Genomic DNA, 17,082 nt, shown 5'->3' on the forward strand with positions numbered 1-17,082 from the left:
TGTTCCTGCTTATCGCTTCAAATACGATGACTTCGTTAATCGTAGTCTGCTGCTTCGATATTGAGTTGCACAATAGGATAAACTCAAAATTTGTGTCCCTGTTCCTCCGTGCAACTGCACGTCCGTTGCTTACGCACGTCACGTGGTTCGCACATATAATTACTATGTCGAGCATGTGTGGGTTGTGCGATAAGCAGTGCTGGTTTGCATTTTGAGCAGCTGAAAGCCACTAAGAAAATATCAAGGACGGTATCTTTAGAAACATAGGGTACTTGCTTTTTGATTCTCATTAAGGCTCACAAAGTTTCAAGTTTTCGCATCTGTTACACTGTTATCCCATCTACCTAGGTCCCTAACCACTCATGTTCATCTGTGCTGCTAAGCACGATTGCAATTGCTCCTGCATTTGTCTAAGACACAAGCTGAAGTGCAGTGAAAGCTGATCTGAGCTGCTCCTGGCCTGCTCCAGAATGTAATTTTAGCTGCTCCCAACCTGCTCCAAAACAACTGTTTCAGCTGCTCCCGTGGCTGCTCCCAAGTACATTTCATGAGTTCCACCCCTGCGAAAGTCAGTATGGTGGCCAGGCATAACGACCGGGATTATACCTCTAAACTTGCTAACTGTGAACAGTGCGCCTCTACTCGAGTGAACTTCCAGAGCCGATGGTCTCCTCCCCGTTCTCTGGTCGTCCATAGGAGGCATGAACCTCCTTCACATCGACAATTGGACTTTCATCCTGCTGTATCATTCTGCTGTATGATTAAGGACCTAACCCCAGCGAAACCTGGAAAGCTTGGCTTTAATTATCTGCTTTCAAAGAAAATATAGTTCTCAAACGTTTGTTCAAATGTTCCTGTGCACAGTTCAGCCCAGCTCAATTTACGCCGAGTGAACTCAGAACTTGGGCTACCAAATAAAAAAGACGAGGTGGGCTTCTGTGGGGTTTTTCCAAAAAATGGGTGAAATCTTGTCTGGTCACCACAAAGTTTGTCCAATAGATAAAACTGAAAAAACCCAAAACATAAATTAGGACAAAAAAAAACAAATTTTTTTAGTTGCAGACGCTGTAAGCTAAAGTGCTTTGCTATACTTTAGGTACACACCAGCGCACGCCTTCGACATCACGCCGCTGCAGTGGTACCATTGTCGCCATGACGCACGCACAGAAACTTCACTTGCTCGGATCTGATTTCTGACCATTCACAGTGTCCATACCTGGTGTGGTCAAACGCAGAGTGGCTTGTAAAGGGTGCATCGGTCTATATCACATGCTTTTGGGTATTGATTTCTAAATGTTTGTTTTTAGTTTCTGTTTTCTTTGTTTTTCCTTTATTCCTCCTTCACCTTTCCTCAGCATCAAGTAGCAAGCCAGCGTTATTGAGCACAGTTATTCTCTTTGTCCTTTAAATAAGTCATTTCCTTTTTCAACTCAAATAGTGGTACGAACTAAAAAAAGTTTGTGGTCGAGACTCGTAGTGTTGCCCCTTTTCTTTCAGTGGGTACCTAATGCGAAGAGCAAGTCATCTGCTTCTTGCTCAGGCCTCGCAGTGACGTCAGAACGACGCCGAGTTCGGATTGGCTTAGATTGAAAGGATAGTGGGTAGACCTCAATGCTAGGTGCCTCGAGGTCTACCCACTATTTTGTTTTCAATCAGCCAATAAGAGCTCAGCGTTCTGACATCCTCTCAGCCCCTGTGCAAGATGCAGACGAACTTGCACTCTGCATACATTCCAAAATAGCGAGACAAACTTTGTTGCCTTTTAGTTTAAGTTTGGTCATTTGAGGCAGGCATGGTACGAACATGCAGTGTTGTACATATTGTAGTTTCTTTGCATTGTCGGGATGCTAACTAATGCGTCTGTACAAATATTGCATATAATCTGACGTGTAAAGGGTGTGTGGGCACATCTTTCTCATCAAAGAGTAAACCGTTGTTCTTTTTTAATGCAGCGTTTGCCACATGATTCTTCATTGTGAACTGGCAGCTCATTGGTATTTGTTTTTTTGCTCGACATGACTTTCTCTGCATGTGATGTCATGGGAACATTGGAAGTGTTACTGTCTTACCGAGTCGAACGGTTCTTTTTGCCAAGTGGACTACTTGGCACCATTCACCGACTCCTTCCCATGATCACCGGCTCACGTCGCCCGGACATGTTTGGGTGGAAGTGCGCAACTTCCCGTCATAAATATTTCAGTGCAGCTTTCCAGTGCCTGATGAGTGGCGTTCGGGATGGTGCAACGGATACACGAATTGCGCAGATTGTAACGCCCTGCTATGTTGGACGCTACTTGAGGCTGGTTCGGATGTCTGGGTGTGACCGCTTACAAGGAGTCGGTGGTTGTGACTATTTCACAATCTGTTGTAATGCAAGGTGTCATTCGGCCACATTAAAACGTCTGAGCCAGCCTTGGTCGAGGGTTGATGGCATAAAGACAGCTTAAACTGCAAAACTGCCACGTAAAGCAGTGTTTTCATAATCTTTAGGCCTGGCCAATAAACCTTTTTCAAAAGTGTGCACAATCTAGCAGCTGCTGCGCCAATTATCCGAATCCGTCGTCGTTTGGGCAGGTATTGCGAGCATGTATTGGACACGAGGGCCGCATTGCCATCCGCCGCTAGCCCCGTGTGGCTCGTATCGAGACCAATCGTGCGGCGTACGGCGAGGACGCAGGTTCAATGACGCGCATCGTGCCGGGAAAATGGTGACTGCTAATGTTGCCTGACAGGTTTCTGAAAAGAGTATCGAGTGATCCCCAGCCGAACACCTTGGATTGCGTGGAAGACTGGGGTCTGGATGTTAGCGAGGTCTCGCTCGTAACGTGGCTGTGCGACACTCCCCTCGTCCCTTTTGGTGTCGTCGCTGACGTGTTCCTGGTGCAGGTGATGGGCATGGTGCTCCTGATCCTCGGCGTGTGGATGAACGCGTCGCTGTACCACTTCCTGCGCCTCTCGGCGGACTACAACCAGCACATGCCGCTGGTCTTCATCGTCACAGGCATCGTGGTGGTCGTGGTGTCCATCCTGGCTTGCATCGGCACGGCCAAGGGCCAGTCTGCCATCCTGTACATTGTGAGTGGACGACTCCTCTCTAGCAACCCTCACAGAGGTTGGCGTTTTAGGCTCGACTCGTTCACCCGCAACCAGCTCGGAATAAAACATTGCCATTCCCCAGTGGTGTAGCCAGGAATTATAAATGGAGGGTGTTTAACTTTTTTTGGCGGAGTTGGAGGAAGAGGAGGAGAAAGAAAATATTAAAGTTCTATTATTCCTGCATTAAAAAAAAAGTGCACAAGCCTGCATTGTTTGCTTCTGTGAAAACTAAGGGACTCGATTTTTAAAACAATTTGCCTCATTAAGGGATCTCTGGAAGAAATAGGGAAAAGAGTGTCATTGCGAACGATAAAGTCTACAAATTAAGTTACTGGCCTTTCATCATACTCTCTTTTGCTGTATGAACCGGGGCTCTTGCTGAAACTCTTAAGATAATGACATCTACGTTTTGATAGTGAGCGCAAGAGAGAGAGAACCAGCGAAATCATCTCGGGTGGCATTCTGACCATCAAACATACCCCATGGCTACGCCCCTGCCATTTCCTCAACCTCAACCTCCCGACCTAAAGTAAACTCAGAACTCCCGCACCCTCATGTCCACACTTACCTTCAGTCCATCACTCATGAACTAATGAACATGCCAATCTCACGAAATCGCCAAACTTGAGAGCTCGTGCCCCGCGTTGCATCCCGGAATCGCAAGATTTTGAGGCTTAGAAACTCCCTCACTCTCACCTCCCGTCTCAAGGTGTAAGGGTGAGTGAAGTAAGCGAGTGCACTTGGAAATACGTTTTGCCTACACACAGTCTGTTGCAACATTTCCTGCTGGCAGAGCTTGATCAAAGCTTGGCACTTATTAGAGCATCTTTGTTTGTGTCTGCATTTCAGGGCTGACGACATGCCAGGAAGCATGCTTCTTTGTTGTTTTTATTAGGTTGGAGGTTTGGCGGCGAGATGAGTGTGGTTTCTCTTGTTATCAAAATTGCAAAACATAGCGTAAATTGTGATGTGAAATTGCTCGATAGAGTGTTAACTCTGCTACATATAACAAGCTCATTTGAAAAAAAGAGAAAAAAAAGCTGAATTTAGTTGATCTTTTGAAATGATCCCATGCTGGTGTTACCTGAGATTAGAGGCAAAACTGCTCTCTTCAAAATTGTTTCCTCGAGTGAAAATGCCCATTCTTTTCCCGAGCTCGTAGGTTACACATTTTGGGTGCTTCTCATTGGTTCTTGAAGTGATACATAGTTTACACTGGCAGTAAATAGAATCCTCAGTGGTTTTTATGTTCAGTTTGGGTGTTGACAGTGTATGCAATGCACTAAAACATTCTGGCGGGCTAGTTGGTTACACATAATTAAATTACAAATAGCGCTAGGACGAGGACAGACGAAGAAGTGGACAGGACAGGCGCTACAAATAGCGCCTGTCCTGTCCACTTCTTCGTCTGTCCTCGTCCTAGCGCTATTTGTAATTTAATTATGCAATGCACACCACTGATCCATAGAAGATGAGACTTCTTTGGGCTTCCAAAGGGTACCATTGGCCCAGAGTTATTCTTGAGCAGATTTTATCGGTGAAGTGAAGATGTTTACATTTTTCTTGACAGCAACTTTTAGCACTGCCTGGAATGAGCTTCTCTGCTCTCCCTCAAATTGATTGTTGCTGTTGCTGAGTTGTGACATCAGAGTGTCGAACCGAAATTTTTACAGGTTCAGCTCGGCTTCGGGGTCACAGCTTTCGGTTCAGTGTTCCAGGTCAGTTCATGGGAGCAAAATTGACGGTTAAACCGGTTCAAACCAATATGGACTGCTAAATTGAGAATATATTTTCTGCATTGTTTTGGCAGTAGGCATTATTTTCACGATGAAACAAGTAAATATATGGTTTTATCGTTCCTACAATCCACTTTTATTTTCAGATACCAGAAATAAAAAATTGTGTTTTGATGCAACAGTAAAAAAAAGAAAGAAGTCTCTTTCTTCTTTACAACTCAACATCCATTTGTTTACCTCAGCCCCAATCTTTTATCTGAAACGAAAGGTTGTCACAAAGTGTGGTATAGGTCGCCTAAAATATCCGTGATTGTTACAACTTCGTGTCGCAGTATCGAAAGTTGAATCGTAGTTGTGCTCTTCAACTAAGGAATTAATTACAGTGAATAAAATCAGGCAATGGGCAGCTTGCCGCAATATATATTTTGAAATATAGTTTAAGAAATATGTTTCACAATACAGATGTTTTAATAATATTTCACGATGAACTGTCAACTTACTCACTCCCCAATTGCACACATTTTGAGGGACATCACCACGCACTGCCTTCACACATTGTTGACTTGATCCAGTTTCTCGGTCTCCTGTGTTCAATGGTTTATCCAGTTAGTTTGGTCACCTTTGTTCAGTCCACGCAGCTCTCTGTGAGCCTGTGCCATCACCTGCATAGAACATTGATTGTTACACTGTTTAATTGATCCCAGATGATGACAGTGACAAATCAGGTGCCATGACTGATCGTATGATCAGTCGTGTGCTCGTATGGGGCATGACCACAGCAGGAAACATGCACACCATCCTTGTTCTTCAAAAGAAAGTGATTCGATATGTGCCACGCTTACAATCAACCGCACAATTGTTCATATATTATGGTAAAATAAGCGTAAAAGATATTTGTGAACTTCGTTAATTGCATTCTTTATCCTTGTCGAATAAAACTTTTAGATCATTTTTAAAAATGACATCTGACCTATCGAAACAAATAAGCAACCCTCGCACCCGCAGCTGTGACAGGTAGTTAGTGCCACGCCGGCGTATTGAATACTTCTCGCAGTCGCTGACATATAACTTACCTTTTATTTTAAGCAAGTATCTAGAATGAAATATTAACTTTGATACAATTACTAGTAAAAAAATGTGAGAATTTTTTGTAAACATTCAATGACGATGCATTAGTCTCTATCTTGTATGTGGCAAAGTTTTGGAGTTTAAGCCTTTATTGTAATTTTTGCTACATAACAAGTCATCTGGGAAAATTTGATCAATGTCATTTATAATTCCATCAACTCTAGCTAATTTTTTTATTTAGTGTTTTACATGTGCCATAAAGAATTATACACATTCATACGGTGTTTAAGTGTACTCATATTTTTACGAGTCATATTGTATTTTTTCACAAAACATTGTTGTCTGTATAAGCCCAGGCACTCTCAAGCTGCCGGCAGCTTTTTCGCCCAAGGACCCTCAACACTGTGTTGGAAAATAAAATTGAAATATTGAATTGAAATCTGTCTATTGTCAAGGTGTCTAGTGACCGGGAAAGATCAGGGAATTGTCAGGGATATTGTCAAAAAGCGAGCCTAGTCTGAGAAAATGAGCTAGAAACTCCATCGAGTGCCTTGAGCAAAGACTTTAGGACTTTCGGTCAGAAAAATGGGAAATCAATTCTGCTTAGATCAGAGCACAGGCTCTGCTCACCTGGTGTAAATTGTACTACTCGATGCCAAGGGAACAGCCGACAAATACAGTCCAAGCCTTGGATTGGATTGGTTGAGGCCGCGATACTAGGCTACATCCAGTTAGCCACTAGATTTTTAGTAACCAATGGAAAAGCCGCAGACCCCAATTCAATCCAAGCCTTAAGCCGAAAATATCCGAAAGTGTTTAGCTGGCGGCCATTTCAGTTGAGCGTCGTGTTTTCACAGTGTTTTCGTAAGTGGCCTCTTTACTGAAGATGAGGGCGGCAAGAAATTTAGTGCTCGTCTAATCCGGACTGAACAAACCCATATATATATTTCGGAATATGCAAGTTGGATTAAGCCCGTGCGAAATGATCATCACAGTTCTCAGTGCTCAATATCTTGTGTTGTAGTGGTCTTATATATTTAGCCGCCTCTACAGTGGTCAGGGAATTTCACCTGAAATTGTCAGGGAAAACCTGGAAAAGTCAGGGAATTTCAAAATAATAATTTGCTTGACAGCCTGATTGTGAAACATATTTCGTAAATCATATTTCACACTATAAATTGCAGCGAGCTGCCCATTCCCTCATCTTATTCACTGTAGTTAAATCCCTAGTTGAAAAGCACAACTATGATTCAACTTTTAATACTGCGACACAAAGTTGTAACAATCACAAGTACTTTAGGCGACCTATACCACACTTCGTGACAGCTCTTCGTTTCAGATAAAATATTGTGACTGAGTTAAACAAATGGATGTTGAGTCGTATAAACCCAACGTTTGGTATGTTGATCCAGACTTTTTTTTTTTTTTTTTTGCTACTGCATTGAAACATTATTTTTTATTTCTGGTATCTGAAAATTAAAGTGGATTGTAGGAATGATGAAACCATATATTTACCCGTTTCACGGTGAAAATAGTGTCTACTGGAAAGAACAAAGAAAATATATTCTGAGCTTAGCAGTTCAAATCGGTTCAAACTGGTTCGAACCGGTTAGAAGCTTAGAAAAGAAATATTGGATGAAACACTCGAGCAATCCACATGAACATTTAACAACATTTACCACTTTAGTCATGAAAGCATTTATTCCACGAGTGATTTTATAGCCTTAAAGCTTGTGCATTGTAATTCAAGTGTGTGTAACTCGCTGGTAGTATCTGGCTTTTGTGTGTTAAGGTCATGTGCAAAGGAGAAATGTCATGCACGACTATTATTGGTCACCGGTTATTTTTTAGCTCTGGGTCAACATTGTTCCGGTTGAAATATGCAAACAGCTCTTTGCAATTTACTTGATTTTGCAGTGATACGATTGCTGCACCGTTTGCTCCGAACTGTGTCAAAGTGCTTACTCTGCTGTACAATCAGCACGAAATGAAACCCGAACGCCGGAACGCGTGGCCGCTGATACAGGCTGCTCCACCTGGAGGGCCCCTGAGAACTAATAGGAATGCACCGGGGTTCGAGAGTGCGGGGCCTACTAAGATGAGCTTGACCATCGCGCGCCGCGCCTGGGAGTTCCGCGCTTCGGCGGTGGCGCGCTGTGAGCGCCGTCACATTCGATACAAAAAGCACTGTCACTCGCTTTGTGTATCGGATTCCCAGCGATATCTCTTCAACGCTGTCATCATTATCACTTTGTGTATCGCAAGGGCGAAATTAAAGTTAAAACATTTCGTGCACAGAAGACCCGTAGTGCTCGATGACGTGTCACAGGAAACAACGTGCCACGCGCGGTTTCTGAGAAATAGTGAAACGTCATAAACGCGAAATAAATGTTGTTTATTCGCACACCCATATTCTTTATGAAAAAAAAAACCTGCAACAGACCGATGCGGATGCCTCGGTTTTATGAGCAATGCGCATTTTTTCGTGCGAGGTTATCAGTCGATTCTTGAAGAAATCGAGAAATTGCTCGCTGAGGTTCTCTTCGGTAACCACCGATACGCCAGGCGTACCAATTCCGGAGTGGAATAAATTCATTACCCTGTCCGAGCAGGGCCTACCGCAAACAGCTATAGCCAGGTTAAGCGGCCGCCCGGTGTCGACCGGGCGACAGTACGGCGACAGAAGAGCACCCCGAGTGACGACGGTTACAGCGCGCCACCGGCGAAACGCGAAAGTCCCAGACGCCCATCGCGAGGGTTGAGGATATCTTAGGACCCGCACCCTCGCACCCAGGTGCATTTTCATTAGTTCTCAGGGGCCCTCCAGGTGGAGCAGCCTGTATCGATGGCCACGCGTTCCGGCGTTCGGGTTTCATTCCGTGCTGATTGTACATCTTTTTACATTTTGCCAAAATGTAAGGAATTTGCACCAACATTGTGCCAGAACATAATTTCACTCGATTAATACTGAAAATATAATGGCTCAGGCACAACTACAAGGCCTGATTGTTACGTAGGCTTGTGCAAGTTTTTGTAACTTTTGATTATTACCTCAAATAATGCAACATTCGTGCATCAAACACTGACGGTACTCGGACGCTTTGCAATATTTCTCAGATTTGTGGTGTGTTCTGGTGTGTTAGTTAGCTTCATTGAGTGCACTTCTCACCCTGCACTCTTGTACTGCATTGAAGCATCCACCTCAACGTAAGTATTGCTATTTTGCGTATCTCGCTTCTCCACGGTGCACTTGTGTGCTAAGGAGAAAGCACTCCTCCAGAACGAGACGTTACGCACAATTTCTGAATAAAACTGCGGTGCAGTATTCTGACGATAGCGTTTTGAAAGTCGAGTTTCAGCGAGGATACTTAGGCGTTGCAATATATATATGAATTCCTCTGGAGGTTTATTTTTTTCTCAACTCTGGTTTAGTTATTGCCTTTATATAGCTTCCATCCGTTCAATGTGACACTCAATAAGTAGATAAATGCAAAATTAGCTGAAGAAGTGGATGGAAGAATAACCTTACCAAGTTTGGTGGGATTGTATTTTAGGACGGCATATTTATCTTGCACATGCAAATTCTAGTTATTATGAAGTTCTAAGTATCTAACATTATTGATGTTCATGACAAAATGACTAAAGCTTTGTTTTTATTTGAATTAAGGATTCCACTTTTATTACATCTTTTAAAGGTTCAAAGGGACACTGACAAGGTATTTATGCTTGCCAAGGTTTTTATTTGAACATGACCTATAGACCGACACGCGGGCTTGACGTCACGGAGCTGCGGCGGCGCTGCGATCGCGCCAGAGCCGGGTGGTGTGGGCAAAAGAGCACATGTTTCGCATGGGCGTCATAGCATTTCAGCATGCCGCAAAGCTGTGTTGCCGTTATTTGCACCAAAATGTACAAGAAAAGTAGCGGGGTGAGTTTCCACAAGTTCCCGGCAGACTCTGAAACGCATAGAAGGTGGATAATATCCGTGGATCGAAAAGAATGGTCGCCTCGCGTGAACGACCGTTTGTGCGGCAAGCACTTTCTTGATGGCAAGTGCGGCTTCCATTTCAATCTCCGTCACGAAACTTGCTTATGTGCAGGGAAACCGTTGTCTGATCGAGACCACCCGGGTTTTGTTCCCATGGTGTTCGCGCACAAAGCATCGGCCAAGCGCTCGTCAGAGGCTCGCTACGCCCGTTAGTCGTTACTTGCAAGTAAAAGGTATGCGTTACGTTACCTAAAATAAAAGGAACGCATTACCGCTACAGATAAAAGGTAACGCACGTTACTTCTGCGTTACTTTTTAAATTATGATTTAACACATTTTACGGTTTTGACGATACAGTATGCATAAGCTCATATATCAAGAAACATTATGTTCATGCAGAAACTGAACATAATTACTTTATCTCTTTTTATGGTTTCACCTATATACTCACGAGAAAAAACGCAAAGAAAAATATGGCTTGATGCCTAAAACACGGAAAAAATTGAAGTGTAATTTCTTTAAGACTTGGGAAGTCATAACAAGTAACGTAACTATGTTACTTGAAATATTAACGTAAGTATGTTACCCGTTACTGTGTCGAAAATGTAACAGGTAGGTTATTACGTTATTGAAAAAAGTAACGCGTTACCGGCAACGTCGTTCCTTGAAACGTGTTACCGCCTAGACTGCAGAGCGGACAAAGCGTTACTGATTGTCATGCCTCGTGGTCATGAGGGTACGAAAAATATCATACCTTGACTTCAAGCCGCTGTGTGTATTTATTTAATTAATAAATACACTTCCGCAGACCCACAGTCTGCTGATCCCGCCGGCAGTGCGGAAACCGACTCGAAGTAATCGTAGGCCTCGAGAGACTTGTACGCCTGTACCGTGTCGGACGTGAACTGGCTTGGCGAAAAAACTAAATAAACAACGACGTGAGCCGTCGACTTCGGTGGCAGCAACTTCACGTCGGTAGTCCAGCAGGCCTTGTTTACAGCGTACGGATCCTCGTAGGCAACGCTGTCCACGCACAGTTTCTTTCGATACCGGTGCCGTTCATGCTTGGGTAGTGAGCTCAAATAGTCGGGCATAGCATATGACATACGTTGTCAGAAAATACGACGCCCAAATAAAGCTACAAGCGTCCCTAAAACGTTAACAACGAGCGCACGCCACACAACGCAATGGCGAAAACACGGAAAGCCGGCCGCTTTTGCCCACAGAGCTACCGTGCATGCGCGGCCTTCCGGCCGTGTTGGTAAACAGAGGCGCTCCGCGTGTCGGTCTATGAGAGCCCAACCACCCAGAGCATGACTTGGAGGCTCGAAATTAGTTTTATTTCCGCCCGAAAACAGCCGGTCGAGAATTGGACGGTTTCAGTCGCGATCGCTCCCTTTTATATAATCACGTAGCACTCAAACTATAGCGTACCAAATATATTCAGAGTCGTTGGTCCTCAAGGCCCACATTCACTATTACAAATAAAACAGAACATGGACCCCGTTTTTGTGGCCTCCAAGAAGCTGCAAATACGTTGATGGAAAAAAAAAAAAAAAACTATTGCACAGATCACAAGTACATGCATTCTCAATATGACGACGTACCACGGACTGGACGACGTGATGGCGGCGCACGACGGACCAACATTACGTCGGATGTGGGGCCGCTGCTTCGGAACTGTCGTTCGTGGTACTGGCCAATCGATCTTCAAGCGCAGAACATAGAGCGGAAGGAACATAAATGCGAAACAATCACGCGACAAACAGTGCACGCAACGTTGTCGTCGCCTGCATCACGCACCAAAAAATAGGAAAAAAAAAAAAAATGCGGTTGGGTGTAGTTACGTGATTTCCGGCATCTCTCTCCTCTACATTTCTTCCTCCTCCGTGCACATCGTCCACATGTTGCGGCCATGAGCTTCCGTGCTCATGTTTCGGTTTGGAGCAGCTCAGTTTGTTTGGCTTCATTAAAAAATATATGTGACTCTGTAGTAAAAGGTTGATTCGATAGTCTCCTGAGACCATATTAAAGGGGTCATGAAACATTTTCTAACTTTTTCCCGTTTAGCTTTCCTTAACTCATAAATTGCGCATTGTACCAAACAGTTCAAGAAGACGGAAAGTGGGGAGTCCCCTCTTGCTCGGTCTCTCGTTTGTGTACCCAGACACAGCCATTCTCCCCCTAGAAGATTAGCCCATCGCTCAAAATTCAGACAAAAGTTTCTTTCCCCACCCCATTCACCCCGAAGCTGACAGTGCTGTGGAAGCTACGTGCTTGTTGGGCCAGCCACACTCTTGCCATGTGGTGATGCTCCTTTGTGCATACCCACATGCAGGGAATGAGGTCAGGTGATGAATGGAAGGTGGCTGATTGGTCCAGCAAGCGCGTAGCTTCCACTGCAATGTCAGCTTAGGGGTGAAGGGAATAAGTGAGGTCCGACGTCGTGCGACGTGTGTTTAGGCTGGGTGACGCGCTTTGGGGGCCGCGGATGTATCACAGTGGAAAGGTAGAGAGCCTATGAAGGGAAGGAGGTACGAAATAGTCCGTTGTGTTTTCAAATTTTCGCACCGAAAGTCAGGCTTTTGACTTTCTACCTTTTTTTCTTTCGGCCCACTAAACGATGCGCTACTAGTAAAATCCCAATCTAAATTGTTTTATCCCAGCCCAGAATTCGTTTCATGGGCCCTTTAAATTGCCTAGCAAAAAATAAAATATTTTTTTGGGAGGGTGTCAGTGTCCCTTTAAAACTGTAACGGAACATCAATTTCGGTGCTCAAAATTATCCTTTTCTTTCATTATTTTAGTTAAGCGTTTGATTTGCCTTTGATTTTGTATCCAAAGACAGCATTCACAGCAGCTCCTAGTGTTGTTCATTCAACAGTATCTTGTTGCTGTTTGGATTGTTTCTATGTGCATCTAAAAAGCTAGTTCCATGTTTGAGAGAATCGAACCTGCTGTGCAGTCGATGCTAAATGTTCTGCTCCAAGGATTTCTTTTACTGCACCAAAATGGACTTTTGTCTGCTTTAAAAGGGGCTCCAAAATGACTCAACACTGCTCTCTATTTTTGTACAAAACTGCACATAGCAGAATACTAGGCTGTACTAGTAGGCTTGTTTCTCTGCTGTCTTTTTCTTTTCCCTCGTGCAAACCATCATAATGCTAAAACGTCCTCGTCTTGTGAAATGAATTGAGAATGATTTCAGTGTGTTCGGCGCCGTGGTAGATTTTATGGCACGAGTGTGCTTTTAACAGTACAGTTTTTCTTTGTTTTTCTGTATTTTTGAGTATTTGTACATGTGTGTACCATTACTTAGGCTAGAGCTATTTCTAAGTATATCTCACTTAAGAACAGATCCAATTTGACTATAATCTAATTTCAAAATCAATGCAAGCATGGTGGTAATCATGCGAGTGTCTTTTTTTAGTTTTTTTCGGTTAATGTTGAACAAAAATAAATATGACACACCTCATAATACTAATACTAAGCTGCTAATATAAGAAAATAATTTTTGCCGAGCTTCGAAGTCTTAAAGCTGCACCAAACTGTAACATACTTCAAATGACAGTTTTTTGAGGACCGAATTTTCGGCGAGTTTTACGGCTAAAACTGCTGCGAAAATTTTATTACGCAAACGAGCCATCTCCATTTCTTTTTTCTCTTTCGTTAAAATTAGAACATTCTCCTAAAATGTATTTATGTGACAGGAGGTTCTCATTTGGGGTAGGTAAGTTTAGTACCTGTCGTTCTTTTGTTCGAGTAAAATGAAAAAAATAAAGCGGCACCATCGCGTTTGCACCAGCAGTGTCACGCAGTATATGTCACCCCTTGGTAGCAGATAGATCCACCCCCAGTCACGACATATTCCTAAAACCAACACTTACCGAAATTTGCGTAATGTGGAGCGTGCAGAAATAATGTTGGTTACAGTATTTGCATTCCTTATTTAACTCCAAAGAGTCGGGGCATGTATTCTTCATTGAACTCCGGAGAGTCAGGGAACCACAGAAGGCCGAGAACCTGTAATTGTAGGCTCGTGATGCTTCGCAGATAACTAATACGTGGATACGGACGTACGTACAGAAGAGAAAGAAAAGAAGATAGATGAAGGGAGGGGTAAATTTAAGGATGTCGGATTAAACGCATAGCGACACGGCGAGGGCAGCTGCCGTCACTCGGTTTGACGGCAAGCACCAGACCAAACAGTCCTGTGCTCTCTGACGGTGGCCGTCTGCGCAGTTCGGCGGGGTGCTGATCCTGGTGTTCCTGGCCGAGCTGACGGCGGGCATCGTGGGCTACGTGTACATCCGGCAGGTGAAGGAGGGCATCGGCCGCGGCATGAACTCCTCCATGGTTCACTACGGCGCGGGGGGCATGTCTGACGAGACCGTCGACTTCGTCCAGAACAACGTATGCATCGCCTCAAAAGAGCGCCTCAGTGGTTGTGGGAGAGGTAGAACTCCCGACGGCGCCGACCCAGTGGAAATTTGAGGCACCGAGAACGGACTAGGACAGTCGGCGCACTTATTGCAACGGTGGGACCCTCGGACGGCGGAAAGTCGGGAAAAAAACTACTTATCTGAGCCGTCGCCGACTTCCCTCTTCCTGTCGATGCCTTCGGAACGGCCGTCAGGCGCCGCCTTGTGGAGACGAGGAAGAAAAAATTTGCGGCTGCATTTTGAATTTATAGGGTGCCCCAAGTCGCGAGGCTCGATCTAAAATGGACCGTAAAAAATGGAAGCCTTCACGTAGCATTCTGAACTTTTCGTCAAAGGTGTATTTCACGGGTCGGTTTTTGTTGTAAAATTACAAAGTGTTGCTCTTTGACTGGGCGCAAACCACCGTGGTTTATTAAAAGGAACATAATCTTTTTTTAAAGTACCTTTGGCTTAAAAGTTAATGCGGACAACAAGAGCAAAACTTAAAAGTAAAAAAAAAATGTGTTTGCATAATGACGGCGCTTTTGCTGCTAACGGATTTCGTGTTTTTGTCATCTGCTTTCTTCCGCTGGTCGACTATGCCTTCGGACAATGCTCCCGACGCCACTATCAGTATGCATGCCAAACGCGCCCCGCAACTCAACTCGGTCATTTGCGTCACCGTCCTCCGTTGACCAGGGCAAGTTTCTTGGCCCTATTTTTTACAGAAAGGGAGCTACGCTTTGTAATTTTACGAGAAAAAACTGAATTGTGAAATATATCTTTGACGGAAAGTTTAGATTGCTTCGTGCGGGTGCCGATTTTTACGGTCCATTTCAGATCGATCCTGGTGACTTGAGACACCCTACATTAATGAAACCGTCGTGCTCAAAATTATCGTGTCTTTTCGAAAAGACCGCCGAGCCATTCTCTTTCGCCTCTATTTCTTTTTTTTGTGACGATGCGGAGAATGATTAACCGCACTAACTGAGGCCGAGGAGCGTTGTGTGGGACGGCCGATAACGTGCCGACGCACAATGCGCGCCAAGTAGTTTGCGGACAAAGTGCGTGTTTGGTGCCGCCTCCGCTCTCCCTTTGAGAACATGGTCCAAGCACAAAAAAATCTTGGCTAGCTTCGGTAGAATGCGGTCCCACCTTAAAAAACCGGGAGATGGTCGACGTCTCATTATTAACGCTTCCAGGCCGTTTTGATGTCGGGGGTGTAGTGTGTTTGTAATCATCGTAGAACATAATTTACAAACGTCATTCGGCGCTTGAATACGCGCAGCTTGCACCCTCTATAGGTATTAAAAAGAAGAAAAAAATTAAAGACGTTTACAACTTCCTGTAATGCCGAATTACAGCGCAGCTCTTGAGGAGGAGGGGAGGGTATGGAGGGGAGACGGTATGCCCCTCCTCCTCATCTATACCCTCTCCTCCTCCCTCCTCATCTACTCCTTCTGTGCTTGCCTTCTCCTCCTCCTCCTCCTCTCCTTCTTTCTCCTCCTTATCCTCTCTCCTCTTCCCCTCCTCCTCCCCATCCCCCTACATCCTCCTCCTCATCCTCCCCCTCGTCCTCCTCCCCGCACAGTGCATCATGGGAAATGTCCCGTAACGCACCGCGTGGTACCCTCGTGACGTCACGAGGGTCCCGCACGGTGCATTATGGGACATTTTCTATAGTGCACCGCGCAATTACAGTGGCGGCGACGCTGACGCTGCTCAAGCCGGAAACAGCGCCTAAGAGCTGCGCTCTAAAAAGTCTTTGCCCTTGACGTTGCTGCAAAAAAGAAGCAAGGAGAATCTTGGCTCGGAGGGGAGCATGAGACTACTTGACCGGGTCTTCCGCATGCTATACCTCGTTTGGCGTCAGCTCCGACCGCATCGAAAGCTATGATCCGACGGAGCGGCGCCAAAAGTGTATCGTCGCGGTGCTTGTCACCTACGTGGGTTTGCGATCGCCAGCCAGACCAGTTGCGTGCAGAAAAGAGCACGCAACGGAGGCGCATTTACTGCACGCTATGGGTTTCGTTGGCCGTAGCAAACGCGCAGAGACAAGGAGTGCCGCGACGACGCACTTTCGGAGCGGCTCGACAGGCTGTCGGATTGCGGCGTCGGACTCGGAACGAAATGGAGTATAGAAAATGTTTTCCGCAATGAGGTTATTTTGTTAGTTGCCACTTGAGGACCAGTTTGGGTGCACGGGCCGTACGTGGCACTAGCACGCCAGTGAAAGGCCATGGCGTCACGTTCGGTTTCCCCCAGCTGGGCTGCTGCGGCTTAATGAGTGCTGAGGACTGGCTGGCCACCGGGTACTACAAGGGCAGCCAACACTTCCCCAAGAGCTGCTGCTCCGCCCCCAACGTGGCCTGCACCGCCGAGAACCTCACGCTGCGAGCCGAGGTGAGAGACGGTCCGCCCTGCGTCCTTCGGTTCGATGGATTCCTCAGTTTCGGGGACTGTTTAGTCGGAGTTCAGAGTTCATTTACGGCATGCGTAATGTTGCGGTTTCCACAGTAAAGCAAGTTGAAAACAGCTCGACGAGGCCAAGGAGCCGTTGCGAGGCAATGTAACGGTGGCGAGAAAGCACCAGCACGTTACGCGATGAACATTAGTAAGTTTGTTCTAGTGTACTAACACTTCCATGATTATCCTATAAAGAAATTTTAATGCATTGTACATTTTATAGCTGTTTCAAAATTAACGAGATATCAATTGACTATTGCGGTGAGTTACCACCGAATAAAAACTCCAGTTGAACAAACTATTCGAA

General features: G+C 45.1%; 1 protein-coding gene across 1 annotated transcript in view; it reads left to right on the forward strand.

Annotated features, from left to right (window-relative positions):
• The window catches only part of LOC8041797 (tetraspanin-6), a 42,230-nt gene that overhangs the window by 8,090 nt on the left and 17,058 nt on the right, over positions 1-17,082 (forward strand). The window contains exons 2-4 of the mRNA XM_029994125.4: positions 2,887-3,075; positions 14,131-14,301; positions 16,575-16,712. Of these exons, the coding sequence (XP_029849985.2) occupies positions 2,887-3,075; positions 14,131-14,301; positions 16,575-16,712 (498 nt within the window). The remainder of the gene's footprint in view (positions 1-2,886; positions 3,076-14,130; positions 14,302-16,574; positions 16,713-17,082) is intronic.

This window comes from Ixodes scapularis, unplaced genomic scaffold, assembly GCF_016920785.2.
Source record: "Ixodes scapularis isolate PalLabHiFi unplaced genomic scaffold, ASM1692078v2 PGA_scaffold5__190_contigs__length_132052651, whole genome shotgun sequence".
Classification (NCBI taxonomy): domain Eukaryota; kingdom Metazoa; phylum Arthropoda; class Arachnida; order Ixodida; family Ixodidae; genus Ixodes; species Ixodes scapularis.